The sequence below is a fragment of the Eschscholzia californica genome, unplaced genomic scaffold (assembly GCF_041429995.1).
Source record: "Eschscholzia californica isolate CP2 unplaced genomic scaffold, dmEscCali1.0.p SCAF_4, whole genome shotgun sequence".
In the NCBI taxonomy this organism is placed as follows: Eukaryota; Viridiplantae; Streptophyta; class Magnoliopsida; order Ranunculales; family Papaveraceae; genus Eschscholzia; species Eschscholzia californica.
The window spans coordinates 33,872,899-33,890,012 of NW_028238461.1; the positions used below are offsets into that span (position 1 = coordinate 33,872,899).

At 33.7% G+C, this 17,114-nt stretch overlaps 1 protein-coding gene and 1 long non-coding RNA gene across 4 annotated transcripts; both read right to left on the reverse strand.

Annotated features, from left to right (window-relative positions):
• On the reverse strand, nucleotides 1–2,255 carry LOC147544243 (uncharacterized). Its single transcript, XM_086635664.1, has 4 exons — nucleotides 1,859–2,255; nucleotides 1,481–1,798; nucleotides 292–808; nucleotides 1–193 (listed from the first exon to the last, which is right to left on the reverse strand). The coding sequence occupies exons 1-4, from the start codon at nucleotides 2,253–2,255 to the stop codon at nucleotides 1–3; spliced, it is 1,425 nt and encodes a 474-aa protein (XP_086491790.1).
• Nucleotides 2,256–9,251: 6,996 nt separating this feature from the next.
• LOC147544244 (uncharacterized) lies at nucleotides 9,252–12,152 on the reverse strand. Of its 3 annotated transcripts, none has more exons than XR_015224273.1 (5): nucleotides 11,142–12,152; nucleotides 10,823–10,865; nucleotides 10,380–10,540; nucleotides 9,671–9,762; nucleotides 9,252–9,579 (listed from the first exon to the last, which is right to left on the reverse strand). It is a non-coding gene; the product is annotated as an uncharacterized LOC147544244 (long non-coding RNA). The 3 variants fall into 3 exon arrangements; XR_015224275.1 differs by having other exon boundaries at nucleotides 9,671–9,742; nucleotides 11,142–11,280; XR_015224274.1 differs by having other exon boundaries at nucleotides 11,146–11,279.
• Nucleotides 12,153–17,114: the final 4,962 nt, after the last annotated feature.

A 17,114-nucleotide genomic window follows, 5' to 3' on the forward strand; every position in this document is an offset into this window, starting at 1 on the left:
TTAATTCAATATTGCTGCACATGTTCTCTTGTTATGATGCGCTAACTTGCCACAACGTCCACATTTTCTCTTCTTCTTAAACTTGGCTGCTCCAGCACTCTCAATTCTCACACTCCTTGGCCTACCAGGTGCTCTCTTGTTTGATGGTGGATTGATTATCGTCTCATTTGCTGCAAACACCTTTGGTTCATCACTGTTTGGAATAGGTATAATGGCGTGTTCATAAGTTTTCTTGAAGCTCTCGTCGTAAAATATTGTTCCACAAATGTATCCATTGGTCGTCCATCATACTTGATAGCTGTAATAGCATGCTCACATGGAATGCATTCAACTTGCCATTTCAAACACGAACAATAAAACGAACTCAAATCAACTAATTGACTTGGTGTTGAAAAGATTTCATATACAAATTTCGATGATTTAACAACTTTCCATATAGAACCGAACTTACGCCTTTGTCTTATGATTTTATCTATCTCCGGACACAACAAACTAGTCCATTTTTCAGCTAGTTCAAGTCTTGTTTGCATCATTTCCATCATTCGTATACGAATGGTTTCTAACATGAGAACTACCGACATGCCCCTTTCCTCCCTAATCCATGAATTATAACTTTCGCATAAGGATGAACATACCTCACCATATCTTTTACCGACAAAATAAGCGTTTGCCCATTTTTCAAATGGGCAATTCTTAAAGAAATCCGTCAAACGTCTACCACCTACTAACTCCATCTCTTTAAAATGAATGATAAATTCATCCTTAGTCAACGCACGAGCAACCCGATATAACAAAGACTCTATGTAATCTGCTCTTTGAGAACCATAACCAATTGCATTAACTAAGTTGTTTCTAATGTGCCACACACAATAACTATGGTGTGCATTTGGAAAAAGATCACCAACTCCTTTGATAATACTCGGGTGACGGTCAGACAAGAAAGTATATGTACGACTTTTATCAACAACACGAGCCAAATTCTCCAAAAAACCAATTCCAATTTGAATTGTTTTCAACACTAACAACAGCTAAAGCAATAGTAAAAAATCCTGAAAAGAAAACGTAGTTAAATAAATAAATTGCAACTAGAAGACTAGTTAGACAAAACTATATAAGTTCATCAACTTAAGAAACCATAACAAACATGTTTGAATGACATATATATGCAGAGGTTGAATATGAAAACATGTTTGCATGACATATATGTGCAAATATGGTTGCAGAACACACAGATGCAAACAACTGTTTGTATAAAAAACATGCAAACAAGTGTTTGCATACCACATTGTTAAATCAGGTGCCTGCATACAGAAACCTAAAAAAAGTACCTACAACAGTTTCAAAAGCAAACTATATTCGCATACATTTAACCAGAAAAAACTACATATTCAAATGGCAAATAATTCTTTATTGAGTAACAATAAACAAACAACTATTCATAACACAATACTATATGAATTCATTAACTTAGAAATCATACCTTCATTGCCATTCTTTGCACAAGCTGTTAGCAAAGTCCCCTTATATTTGGATTTAAGATGCGTCCCATCAATCCAAATAACAGGCCTGCAGTACTTAAAGCCATGAATACAAGCCTCGTATGCTATGAAAACCCTTTCAAACTGATAAGTGTCCATATCAAGTTGTAGCTGCACATAACTACCAGGATTCCACTTCATAATGGACTTCGTATACCAACCAAGTTTAGCATATCCAGATTCCTCATCACCAAATGCAGAATCAAGTGCTTTTTTCTTAGCATTGTAAGCAATATAGTACGGGATTTTAACACCATAATCTGATTGAAAAGTAGTAATAATAGCTTTGTTTTTCTTTTTCGGATCAACCTTTACTTCACTTTCTATCAAATTAGATACAACTCTAGAATGAACTGCTGGCTTGTTTATATCAGTAAAACCCCCACCGCAAGTGTGCTCAGGAACATATTTCTTCAAATAAAATAACGATGAAATACCAAACCTTGAACAACCATGAACCTTCCACCCACAACCCTCAACCGGACATACTGCTACTACCCGATGAGCATGGTTCCTCTTCATTCTATACCCAAAACCAAATTTGATGGAATACCTATTCAATGCAAACCTAAATTGATCGGCACCTCCTTCAAACTTCTGACCAACTTCAGTAAACACAGATCCCCAAGATTCAGACCTGAGAGGATGTTGGAACAACTTCGATGAACCAGCTTGACTAAAACAAGATGAAGCACTCGATGACTCAACTAAATCCATTTCCTGAACATCAAAACAATTCTATTAACAATGCTGCAAATACAAAAAGCTAAGTTATACTCAATTGTGCAAGCACGATATGTAGTTCTACCCAAACTTCTGACCAACTTCAGTAAACACAATTGTGCAAACACAATTTGCAGAACAAAATTCATCAGAAAAATAGATGTGTAAAATCATCAGAACCAACAAAACCATGTATGAAAAAATCAAAACACTAAAACATAAAGTAATCTATAATACATAATCTATAATACATAAAACACAAAATTCATATATACTATCTCCCAGATTCATCAAGTAGAGGAATATAAACAAAGAAACAAATCAAAAAGATAAATAACAATCTATTATATAAATAAAACTAGGTTTAGGATGAAGAAAACTAACTTACAGTAAAGAAGATGAAGAAGATGAACTGATGAAAACGAATGTGAATAGTTGATGAACAAATCACAGGCGAATACAAAACCTCCCGCAGAGATGGAAAAACCCTAATTATTTGTGTTAAAAGAAAACTAAGAGAAGATGAATCAGTGATGAAACTAGGTTAAGCAAGAGAACTTCATCATCGTCTTCTCTCCACCGAAATCGAAAAATCGGTGCCCTAGTTTCTCCACTTTTCCGGTCGAGCAGACATAAGGTAGAGAGAGAGAGCAAAATAGAACTAAAAGGGTATTAATGGAATATTTCAAAAATTCTTATAAAATTTTGACCTGAATAATAATTAATGAAATTATTTTAAACCTAATCACTAGTTAGCCTTAATATTTTGATAGCAAATAACTAATAGTTAATGATTGGGGCTTTTTTAGTTATTTTGAAATTATTTACTACCTAATAAGTCATTTTCTATTTTGTATACTCGTCTAGTCCGGGTTCTCTTGCTAACAAACTAACTAGACAGTCCAGTAAGGCGGTACTAGATTTTCATTTTCGATCTGGACTACCGGGAAACTTGACATTAGCGAACCAACCATGTGATCAACAAGATTTATTCTAAGTCACTTTAAATTTCTCGAGATCAAAACACAAAAGCATATTTAACTATTTATAAAGTGTAAAACATGTTTTTGTGGTAGATAAGAGCATGGGATGGAGAAGAAATGTTATAGGAAGTAGGGAGAAAGGTTGTGGGAGGGAAACGAGAAGGGGTTATGAGGGTTCTAACGACGCTAGTGTGGTTCTCTACGAAAACGGTTGATTTTTTTTCTAGTGGTGTGGTTTACAGCAACAAGAGTTTAAACAACCTAGAAGACTTATCAATCGAGTCTTAGAGATTCTTCGTTGGACTAAAGCTAACAGTGCACACGAGAGATATAATACCAACCTTAGAACTAAATTTAGGATGTGTAATCTTAGCCAAGATGATATACCTAGCTCTTCCCTAATTAAATATACTAGGTATAGCCCGTGCCTTCGGCACGGCAAAACTTGTTAGACGCACTATTAACTATTTAACAAGAATCGAAGTCGAGTAATTCTATTGGTATTCGTATATCGCAATTGTTGTTTTCTGAACTATTCCAATTGGTAAGAAAAATTATTAATCACATTAAAAGATAGGTTGAATATTTTGATAAAAAAGTCCAAAATAAATTCCTTAATAATTTTCAAAACAAAAAATGTGCATGTATTAAAGAAATACAAAGTTATATCTGAAATTTCTCCTAAAAGTAGATTAGATTGAAAGGTCGTCGCTTTGGAGAAAACAAATTTTCTGGAGTACAAATTTGTGGGCAGAATCAAAATTTTTGTTTTCCTCAGGCCCCACCACCCTTGTTTTTTCTTCACTCTAGCAAGAGACTGTTCGTCAACAATCTACCATCACCGACGACACTTCAAAAATAATCCTCATATTCTTCTTCTCTCTCTTCTTCGACCACCACCGCGCTCTCTCTCACTCTTGCATTGATCTTGATGTGAACTATAGTTACATATTGGTCACTAACAAATGAAACTCCACATTTATTCAGCTAATTCATCTTGCTTCACCCTTGGAAACACAATTAAGATCATCTGGATGTTAGTTACATGTACTGTAAAAGATCGATAAAATGTGGAATTAAGAGAATACACAAACATGCTAACCATAATGGCGCAGTTTTCCATCTATATGAGAACACATAAAATAAACTATGGGAGACCAAGAAGATTGGCTTTCGTTTGTTCAAACATAAGCTCAACGTCTCGCCTGTGCAAATACATCGAATGCATCATCTATGAACTACACGATATTACTACAAGACTCGAGAAAATAATATAATCCGATAGACAACACAAGACTACCGAGCTCTTACATGGGTCCATCCTTGTACAGTTGCCAACTCATGGTAGGGAAACGTCTGAGTTGTAATATAATCTGATAAGTTTGAGAATTACCTTCACTTTACAATAACCACATAAATCGTATCCACAAATTAACCATCGCCACATAAACAAATAAAACAGCCTAAAACTTTTGTACCATAACCCAAAAAGAAATTTGAAAATTACCGACAAGATAACTACAAATACCATCAATCGTCAACAACTCTTGAACAAATAACTGAAAGTAAAAAAGCAAAGTACAGACCCAGAGTCAAGGAGCACATACAATATTTCCATGATTCCATCACTTCATCTTTCTATCAGATTTAGACAATCGAACCTACTTTCTCCAATATGGCAAAAGTAAAAGGAATAGCCTCATCCACCCTGTAGCTAGGCTAAAATCAAACATTCAATAAAGATAAAATCAGGATTAAAGAAACCTAACAACAAACAAAAACATCATCAGCAAATAAAACGAAATGATCAAACGGAATCCAGATGGGGTTTAAATGAAACATGAAAGACAAAGAGAGGGAGAAAACCATGGAAGTCTACCTTAAACTTCAAGTAGATAATTACAAAATATTTTACAATTTAGTTGAACTATGGTATATCAGAACTTGGTTGATCATAATGTTAGAATCAGTTGTTACAAGTGTATAACTACAAATCTAAACCAGATCTTTGCCTTCTTTCCTTCAAACGAAATAAAGATCATCTTAATCAATTTCTCAACAAATTAATCTAATTAAAGTTGAATGATCATATAGTATACATACAAAGATCACAATAAAGAGATTTCCTGAATATGTGTTACATTGAACCTCTAATCATAACAATTTAAAAAATAAACATCACAAATTGATATGTAACACCAGATCGATATTATTGATTATGGCATGTAATAGTTACCTAAACATCGTAACCACCATGAGGCCATGATTAAACAAAGACTCAAAACCAGTTTTACATATATGTGACCTACCATTTGTACCAAGAGAAATTAGAAATCTCGAAAAGTACCAAAAACTAAGGAAAAACTCAAAAAAAAGATCCATTTTGTTGAGTAGAAGACTGGAATTGAAGTAAGAAAAAATGAACCTTAAATCATGAAAAACATATTGAATCATAGATGAAGCTAGATGTAACCTGCAAAAATGAAAACACAAATTAGTTTGATATTTATCGAAAATATATTGAATAAGAAACGTAACCAAATGTTACCTTTATAAATTGAAAATAAGAAAATTGTGCCAATTTATTCATAAATGTTAGACATACCAGATGTCTCGATGGAAAACAAAAAATGAGCAAGATGATATACCATCTCTTGTGATGGATTTTTGCAATTGAAACATAGACCATCCTCATATTAATTATTGTCTCCATTAATGCTGTAAAAATTTATGGTGAAGAAAAAGGTTTTGCCGTTTGATTACCTAATGTTATAATCATATTTTTTAGGGATATTTTGTAAAAGGGGCAAAGTAATGTTCGAAGTGATGAGTTTGGAGCACAAACTTGAATTTTTTTGAGTTTGGAGCATTGACTGACTTTGACTTAATTTTTCATCTAAAAGTAACAAAAACTAACTTTTAACTTACCTTTCCATCCAAAGTTAATGGAGACTAACGGATGTTAGGGTCAATTTTTCATTACCGTTAGTTTCTAGCATCGACGACTCGCATTAATTTGCATAAATGGTCGGAGTTGATTCATAGTTTACGGTCAAAACTTTTTCTTCTGTAGAAGAAGTCCACTTTTATACCAATGCAAATTCCATCAATTCATTAAGAAGTGACACCAAAATTAGTAATCAATGTGGATGCAACCCTGACTTGCTGAGAATAAAATGTTATTATCGATGATTAAACTATATTAGTAGCTCTTACATTTCTTGATATTTTGGATAACATAAAGATACATAACTAATTTAAAGATTGTCATTTTTTTGGACGAACTAAGTTACTTTGATTTAAGGGTTTACGGTTGTAATTTTTTGACAAAACTAAATTCCTAGATGGATGAATGAATATGAAAAAGTGTTGAGAACATTTATATAAAACAGAAAAAGTTTTGGTCGTAAATTATGAGTTAATTCCGACCATTTGATGCAAAATAATGTGAGTCGTCGATGCTAGAAATCAACGGTAATGAAAACTTGATAGTAACATCCGTTAGTCTCCATTAACTTTGGATGAAAAGTTAAGTTAAAAGTTAGTTTTTGTTATCTTTGGATGGAAAATTAAGTCAAAGTTAGTCAATGCTCCAAACTCAAAAAAAATTTAAATTTGTGCTCCAAACTCATCTCTTGGAACATTACTTTGCCCCTTTTGCAAAATATCCCTATTTTTAATCAAAATGAGTGAAATTAGGAAATTCATTATTTTCTCCATCAATGATTCAATGTTGTAAAAACGGATTAAGAGCATCTCCAGTGGGGCACTCAATCTCTAACTCTTAGAGTGCCACATAGACTTTTTGGAATTTTTGTTAAAAAATCATCTCCAATGGAACACTTTATTAGACACCCTAATATGAGGTGGACACATTTATTATAGTGTCTAGAGAGAGAAACTCTAAAATGAGAGTGTGTACTTGAGACTCTCTAAGTGTTACTTTTAATTTTTAACCAATAGAAAATCTTGCTTTTCAACTAATTTTTATCTATGGAATTGAAGAAGGACATGGGTATTAAGTATAGACACTTTAGAGATCTCCATTGGAGACCAACAACAATTAGAGTGTCTCTATATTGACATTTAGGAAAGAGAATCTCTATTAGCCCTTGACAAAGTAGGATTTTTAGAGTGTTTGTAAGAGTGTCCCATTGGAGATGCTATAAGGTCGGACATAATTGTGTTGTGGATTGATTCAAGAGAATTTCTAATGCTCACCGAAATAATAAATTTAAGAATCCAATTTTAAGGAACAGAAAATACGATCTAAAGGCTCAAGACTGAAGATGAAATATTGGACGGTGAATATTTATAAATGCCAACAATAAATTTCACCCCACCTTCTTTTATCAATTTCATCTAATTAATTTCACGTCGATTGATGGTAATTAGATGATCCAGATTCATCATGGTATTTACTTTCTTTCATTTAGTAGGTGAGCAAATTTGTGATTTTTATGGTGGGCAACAGATCAAAGGGTTTAGATCTTATCAAAATCGCAACTAACGGACGGATTTGTCTTTGGGCTTGTCCCAGTCAGCAAAAAACTTTCCTGTTTTATGTAATAGATTTGATATTGGTCATTGAATCATGAAATAAATAGCTAATAAAGAGAAAAAATGAAGATGTAACTCCTCTCGCCATTATTGTGTAAATAGTGTTAATGAGCTTTAAATTTGTACCATTCCTTGTAAAACCTAACAATAAATCGGGTGGTCAAGATTTATCAAGGATTTTTATCCCTATATTTTATTATGGTGATTTGTGCTCATCTGAGATGGACGGCTAGATTTATCTTTGGTTTGTCTTTGTTTTTGTCTTTGAGTTTGTCCTTTAGGTCCTTTAAAATACCATATTTTGCAATGTCCTTTATGTTTTGAACATTTTATTTTGTATTGTTTCTTATGTTGAATTATTATTATTGATGTGGTTGTCGCGTGTTTGTTGTTCTGTATCTTCTTATATAATTTTTTCTATGTTAGCAACCATCTATTCATACCTGTATCCATCACTTGTTACTATCCTTCAAAGCTTTTTGTACTCTCTCTGATTTTAGTCCCATAATAGTAGATCAGATCACTTATTGCATTCATCACTTATTCCTAAATTGCAAGGCAATAGATGAGGATAACCAAGTACGTAGAAATGGGATCATCTAAGCTTACGTGGACAGATCAACTATCAGTTGAGGAAAAATTCAAAGTAGAACTTGATGATCGTTTGCAACCTTTAGGAGTCAATGCAACATCTATTATAATAAAACAGCTCAGTCAGTTAACCAGGGGATAAGTCTGGTCGTCCATTTTATTTTAGAGATTTGATTGGGAACACATTTGACGGATAATATAAAATCTTTTTATGTAAATACACTAAAAAAAAGAAGGGTATCTATGTAAATCAGTCAAAATTGGTTAGAATAACTACTCACATATTTCTCTCCCTATTTTTTTCTCCCACGGATTACAGTAGAAAATTGGGGAGAGATCTAAATAACTAACCCACTCTCCCATATCTTCCTAATTTCTCTCGCAACCCCCCTAACTATTTCACTTAAAATTGAAATTAAATCTCCCAATTTTTTTTATCAAATCTTTTCTGTTAGTGATATTTCTTTCATAAATACAGTTTTCCCTCTCTCCTCTTTAAACACACGGTTATCGCTCCTCTATTGATTTTGGAATATGATTTACAAATTAAGAGAAGCTAATGTAATTTATGTTGTAACTAGGTATAACGCGAAGGCACAGATGCTCTTGTGAATATTTTGAGGATAATAAAGTGGTGAACTTTTTCCTATCAAAATCAATTCACTTAGCACAAACGATATACATTTATGCTTTTATAATCAATCATTTGATGATGTTTTTGAATAGATTATTGAAAATATAAGAAGAAAGTAGTCAAGACCCCGAGTGGTAGACATAAAAATGAGTTGGATCAAATCTCAAATTTATTTTTTGAACCACTTAAAAAAATAAGTGCACAAAATAAAAGAAGAAAAAGGAATTGACACCATCTTGCATTCATTGATTGAAGAATTTGATTGCAGACAAAAAATATTACATGGACATTATAGAAATCCAATCAAATTTAAATAATAACAGAACGAAACATATTGATGTTCTTCTTCATTACAATTCCTCGCTCCCACTTTTCCAGTGCGCAATTTGCTCTCTCTATATTAAGTGATAATTTTCACTTGAGTAAAGAAACCGTCTATGGTCCAGAGAAGCTAGCTAAAATCACAAATAAGTTGAAACTATTCTTCTTTCGGAGCTTAGGCAGTTTGACCGCGTTCAACAAGCTAATGGAGTTTGTAAGAAATTGTTCCCTGTGAATGCAAGAAAGGAGCTCTCACCAATGATATACAGTAGGACCAACATAGGAGGTAAGAGATTGTAGATATAATCATAGGAATGTACCTCTCTTCAACAATGTTCTTGACGTTGAAAATCATAAAACTCTAAATAGAATCATACTCAAATGTGTGCATGCTGAAAATGGCAAGGTAGTACTGGTATCAAAAGAAGCCGATCCCCGAACCACCACGCAAATAAAAAGAAAATAATGAGGTATTAATCAAGTTAACCCTACAGGTGGATCTCAAAAGACTGGTGATACTTATGATTAGCATGGTAGAATTTTTTTTACTACTTCAAACCAATTCAAAATTCTATTTGTAAAAATTTCTTCATATATTGGACCTTCCCGTACCCGAGGTACGAGTTATGCCTAGTATAATGAAATGATAGAAATTTATAAGGAAATATAAAAGCCTACATAAATAACTTTTCCATGGTTCCACCTCACTGACATTACAGTGCCAAAAGGAATGGGAGGTGTTATCATTATAATCACGGCAAATGTAAAAGAAAGTGTTCTTGTGAGTTCATAATACGTCCATATTTTAAAAAAACACTTTTTCTAATATATGGTATGTTAAAGAGAGAAACTTGTACAACTCACATTAGACAAGTAAAACAATATAGTTCAGATTTTAGTAAAATAGACGCAACATGAGTAAAATATAGATATCATCTCCCAAAGTTAAAGCGTCAAATTAGCTAATGGCTTCTATCACATCGTTACTTCTTACCAATTCCTTACAGAATTCAAAGAAGTGAGTCATACCTGTCTGATTTTCTCAATTCGAGTTGCAATAATAAACCCAAGGAGCGAAAAAAGTCGTTTCTCAATTCCTCGCTTTCCCCGCAAAACAAAAAAGAAGGGTTGCGTAGAAACTTCATCAATTTGCATGGTGGCAGGACCCAAACCAATTGGGCCTGACATATCTGCAATAAACAGAACTTTATTAGGTTATAACAATGTCACAAAAGAGCCTAAGAATTCTGATGCACTATAATGGCCTGACATATGTGCAATAAATATAATAGGTTCAGTCCAAGTATTTCCATACTCAAATGCATATGAGTTGCGTAGAAACTTCATCAATTTGCGTGGTGGCAGGGCCAAAACCAATTGGGCATGCAAAGTATGACCACCAACTAATTAAGGCAGCTAATGTTCGGTCGTGCATTATTAAGACACCACAAAAAGAAGTCACATAAACCCACCCGAGTATCTCTCATCCTCTTGACTCCTTGATAGTTACAGCACCTGCAAGAACCACATATATGTATAAGAGGAGTGAGACCTTATCGATTTATGTTCTCCCACCCTCTAGCGTGAACCCTTATTATCTGCCCAACGAGCGTGCAATTGTTTTTATTACACGTGCTTTTTGAAAGTTACCACTTTGTTACTGAACAACTTGCCAGAAAATGTATGCAGGAGGAAAGATACCACAAACTAAATTATAAGTTTCAATGATAACACTACATTTTCCCATCTGCAAAAAAACCTCAACTTTAGCAATCACTATAAAAGAATCACCTACAAAAATTTCCTCATCTGACACCAATGCCTTGACACAGGAACACTATCCCGATAAGACTTCGTATACACCAACACCTTTGGGTCTGCAGCTGTCGCATCCCATACCTAAACGAAAACGATCATGTTATTAATGACGAAAGAGAGGATACTCAAATGAAGAATAAGACCTCTAATCTATTATGATTCTAATTTTTGTTAGATGCTTCATAAAAGTGGCTAACTCATACCAAATTACTTCTTTGACAAGCAAAGAGTTCACCTTCATTGTACTCGAAAACCAAATGAACAAGATAAATATTGTCATATAACAGGGGTTCCCCTAACATATGCATCAAGTTAGAAACTCTTTCTACTTTTAACAATTAAGCTCAATTGCCGTCATTGCACATAAATTAAGTAAACTAAAGATTGCCTAGCAAGCTCTTCCACCAACATAGCCAACTTGTAATCAACGTTACTAATTACAGCCATGAATGGCAGCTATGATAAGACCCAAATGAAGATTTCTAAATAGAATCAAGCCTACCACAATAAGACTCAACATGACAACAAATGATTTCTGAAATCGAATGTTTAATAGGATACAAGATTTTACGCAAAATACATTAAGCACTATCAGATTTTGCTCATGAGCTGAAAAAAGAATAAAACTTGAGTTGAAAAATTAACAAAGCTATCAAGTCAAAACTAATGACTGATCCATGTTGTGTGACAGGTGAAAATAATAATGTAGAAATCGAGTCACATAAATAGCAAGCCAGTCCAGAAAAACAAAACTAAAAGGTGTGCAATGAATTGTAACATACAAATGTAAAATGGGAAGAGAATGAAAAAGAACTGAATATTAATTTAGTGGATTAGGAGATTTGACTCCCATCTCGTTAAAATAAACACGTTAAAGATCAATGGAAGAAAATCCGATCTGTAAATGCCCCTAACCGAGAAGAACTCAATCAGCATACTTCATTTCTTGTTTTCTCCAAATTCAAGAGCTTTAGTAGCACATACCTACAATAGAATTTCAAATCTTTTAACATTAAACCAGATAGATATTTGACACGTGGACACCATAAAGTTTTCTAAGCCAAAAAGAATTAGAAACCAGCCACAATCTTATTGCACCTTGATGCGAGCCACAATCAGCGAAGGCCTTTGCCTTGAAATAAGCAAGTCAATAAAAAAAATGAAACTAATATACTCCATTTAATATGACTAAAAACTTTAATATGACTAAGAACTTCCAATAGGAGGAAATTTAATACGACCAAAAACATTTACCTGCCGTTTATTCTTGAAAGTGTCTTCTCGTGGATCGAAATTAGTGGTTCTTATGCAAGATTGACCAGCGAACATTTATGCAGATGTATTTAACAAAAAACTATCAAGCCAGTGAATAACCAGTACAAACTTTAAAGAACAAATAGTCACTATTGTTTAGTCCTATTACTTGCCACACTTATATCCAATTTTAATTCTTTCTAATAAGCATCGAATTCACGAATAAATGAAGATTGGGGTTAAAGGGAAAAACCTTCTGAACGGAAATAATCAGTCCAAGAATAATCTAGGAGGAGTACAGTTAATCCCAACGACAACAACCTTCTTACATGAATCAGCAACTGATGCACATTCAGTCATAGAATCTCCACTAACCGCACTCAAGCAGTCCCTATAATTGAAAGAAAACCATGCTGGAATGTTTATCATCTTTCTCAAGTAGTTTAACGAATGCCTGTACGAGCAAGCACCAACCAAGGTTACGAGATAAGCCCCCGATAAGATCCCAGCATTAATGGAGAAGCCAAATGAGCTTGTTAAATAAAGCAAATGCTAGGAATCATAAACTATCATTGTTTTAGGATCAAAAGTTACCTGATCTTCTAGCTTATTTGGAATTGTTTCGAATGCTATAAGATCAACACCTAATTATGCTAGAACCTGAACTCTTCTGCTATGGAATTCTTTCAAAGTGACAAGTGTCACAGATTCACCATAGTTCCCACTTCACCAAAAGAAGTAAATGGGAATTTGTTAAAGAGAAAGTGATTGAAAAGAAGATGCTTAGGCAACTTGAGATGCTTAAGAACAAAGTAATTCAGTAGTTCATTTTGTGCCTTGCCAAATAAACAAGTAAATTATGAACCTTTTGCTATTGTAGAAAGTAAGAGTATGAAATTCGATGGAAGACTACGTAGTCGGAAAAGTTAACAAAGCCCGAAGATCCAGAACTTATGTGCAAAGTCACAAAGGCGGTGAAATTTGAACGGGTCAGAAGACTGGGATGATGGTCATTATACTCAAAGCTAATTCGTTAAAGATAATAAAACGACAATGTGAATCGCAAATGACTAAGCTTTTTGATAACTTAATATGATTCTAACAGATAATTATAAATCTTACCCAGAGTAGTGTTTCTATAGAAAGTAGAGTTAAATCAAATGGAATAAAGAACTTAATCGTACTCAGACCAATCAGGTAAATAAGGTATGTAGCTACCTACAAAGCGGGCAACCAAAATAGGTCGTTTATTGACAATTTTTCCTCCTGCAATATCATCATATAAACATTCCGAGGATTTCTCAAAATATATATCCCTAGAGTAAGCAAAAGATACCTGAGCTATTTCGTCACATGTACTTATCATATGTTATCTCCTATCCAAATCTTGTCACAACGGAATCAAATGTCATTGGTATGGCTCCTCAAGGTTCATTTTATTCATTCCAACAGCTGCACTTGAACCCCTAAAAAATGTAGCGGGTGTAAAGATTGTGGCACAAGTAGTACCTGCAACCATGAAAAGAGCAGCAAAAGAACTATTAGGAATTTATGAAGCAACTTAGATTAATACCATGAAAGGAGTATTAGATATTAATAGATACACGAGAGATCCGACTATTAGCTCGCTCTCAAGGAACCACAGTCCGACGCTGAGTTCATTAAATCCTCTTTTGATGGTTGATAGATTTGAAATGTTCTACTCTCTGAATACCCCGACATTGAACTGGAGTAAGCATATCCGAACCAATTATCTTCCACAATAACATTAACTTGTATGAATATCAAAGAATTTCACAAATATTTGAAGTATGGAGATCGGATTCTATAATTCATCAGCAAATGTAGAAGAAAAAGAAAAGGAAAATTTACATACCAATTAGATTAGAAGATTCGATATCTACAACTGAGAAAGGAGCTCCTGAAATTGTTCCAGTCGCAGCACATCAAGGAGACCCATTTTCGGTTGCTAACACTATGGTCATTGCTCAATGCTCATAACAAATATATTAGCATAAATGTATCACACAAATTAACTAAATCAGGTAAATTAAGAGATTTCAGGAACCCTGAAATTAAGAGATTTTAGGAAATCTCAAATTAAACAAATGAAGTAAATCAGGTTAAAGTTAAGAGATTCTGATATAATTTCACTTCTACCCTAGTCATAAGCAAGAATTGACAAATGAATAAATAAATGAAAAAAAATCAGAAGAGGAAACTTACCAATGCATAGAAGAAGATGAAGATTGCAGAGTTAACTGAGCTAGAAGAAGAAGAATGAAACGGGTAGGTTTAAAGCTCCATTATGCTATTGTGAATTCCCAATATTGTAATTGAAGAAGATCAAGATTTGTACCGGGTGCATTAATTTGTAGAGAATAACGATTGAAAGTGGAACCGTTGGTAGAGAGAGAGGATAAAGAGAGCGTTGGAAATAAAAGAGAGGTTTTACTGTCGTAATATTAAATATTTTAAATGCACGTAATTATGGAGGATTGAAATGATATGGCGGTTAAGGTTATACAACAGAAGCGTTTACAACAGTTGAGAAGAGTTGAGAATACGAAGCACCCACTAAGACTCTAGGCGCACTAAAATTTTGGCTTTAGGCGACCTGGTGCGCCAAAAGCAGTGGCAATTGAGAATGCATTAATAAGACCCACTTAATGATTGATATTAGTGTTGAATCAAACGGCTGATATTAGTGCTGATCTAGAATGGACGGCGGGATTTATCTTTTGGTTTGTCCCAGTCAACACTATTCAACCTGTTTTATTATATAGACTAGGCATAACCCCCGCCCTACAGGCGGGGGAATGCCCTTTACGCAATGCGTAGAAATTAGCTCACGAGCAATCTAAAAACTTTTTAGAATAATTTAACTAAAGGTTATTGAATCAAATAATGACCTAAATAAAAACAAACTATTATGTTGACCAACAATTAGATCTCCGAAAATCATAAATAGAACAAATGTAAAACATTATCTGTGCAATATATGTGTAAATTCAGTGAAATAGTTTTAAGTTGTAGAATTTTTTTTAGAATCTATAGAAATAAATATACCCTTCCATCATGAAAGAAATGAAGTTCGAAAGCATCCAGAAAATTCGCCTAAATTCTTCACCATTGTGTCAATGTTCGTTCGAGATCTTTACAATTCTGTGACAATTCTTGTCAATGCTAGATATTGTAGTTCACTTGGATTTTCTACCAATCATTCCCAAGGCTTGCTGTTTCTCACTTCCTCTTCCTACTCAAATGGTAAAAAAAAAATCACGTTCTTTATTAAAGACTAAGAAACAAGTAACTAAAATTGACTTGAATTAAAATAAAAAAGATCCTCACTGAGAAAACAACAACGAATAAAGAATAGTTTGCATCCTCATTATCATCCCGGTCTTTTCCTCGTCCCTTGAAAAATGTCATGAAAATCCTGACTAAAAAGCATATAACAAAAATGAGGAACGGATGAATCAAATGACTCCGAAATAAAAAAGTACTAACTTGAGGCGAAGTGGATTTGCATATCTTATCTCGTGATCGTGGATTTGGTTCCTTTCCTCATTGTTGTTGTTTGACAAGATTCTCCAGCATTGATTGATCAGATCTACATGGGTTAAGTATAGTATCTTCTTCCATCTATTATCACATAATGCCTCAGCATTGAATCAGTCTTTACCTATGTAATTCAAGAGGTGAACAATAAGTGAACTGAAACTCAAATTAATTGAATAAGGAAAACCACAAGCTTTTGTGTGTCAGCCCCTTACTTTCTCAATATGTCCTTCAATAATAAAACATAGGTTAAATGAATTTAAGCAGTCATAAAGTATATCAAGCCCAATGCCTAAAACTCACAATTTCTCAATATGTCCTTCAATAATAAAACATAGGTCGAATGAATTTAAGCAGTCATAAAGTTTATCAAGCCGAATGCCTGAAACTCACAATTTCTCAATATGTCCTTCAATAATAAAACATAGGTTGAATGAATTTAAGCAGTCGTAGAGTTTATCAAGCCCAATGCCTGAAAGTCTGAAACTCACAAATTTAAATATTTCATATCACATGATTATAGTTTTACGAGAGCAAATACTCACGAGCAAATCTAAGGTAGTTTATAATCTTAACTCAAGTTAACTAAACCTCGTACAGTAGAAGATTTTCACTTTTAGGGTATATAAATCAATTTATCTGAATCTTAGTGTCAAACATTCATGCCAAACTCAACAATATTTGATCCATATACCCATTGTAAAAGTCATCCTAATTAATAAGTGGAACATTGAAATCTTCTACTATGGTGGTTTTGTTTTCCTTGTAAATTTATCTGATAATTCAGTTGTTTACCTACTTCAGGCAAAACATTACGACTATCATGGCATGGTGAAATTGAGTTTTTAGCGTTTAGCCATTTCTCAGGGATGGAAATGGGGAGGCTTGAATAACGTAACCGTAATGAAAAATGAAAACAACAAAAAGATAAGTAAAAGAAATAAACATACCTATGATAGTAATGAACTAATGGCAAACCGTGCAGCTTCATCTTATGAGATGCAGCGAGCAATAAATGAGCATCTACTTTAAGTAGCTTTTCTGGTGTTGTTGAGTGAGAGAAAGCTCCCACCATCATGTCATCATGGATCATAGGCTTAAATGTTTATACCTATATAAGTAAAATAAATA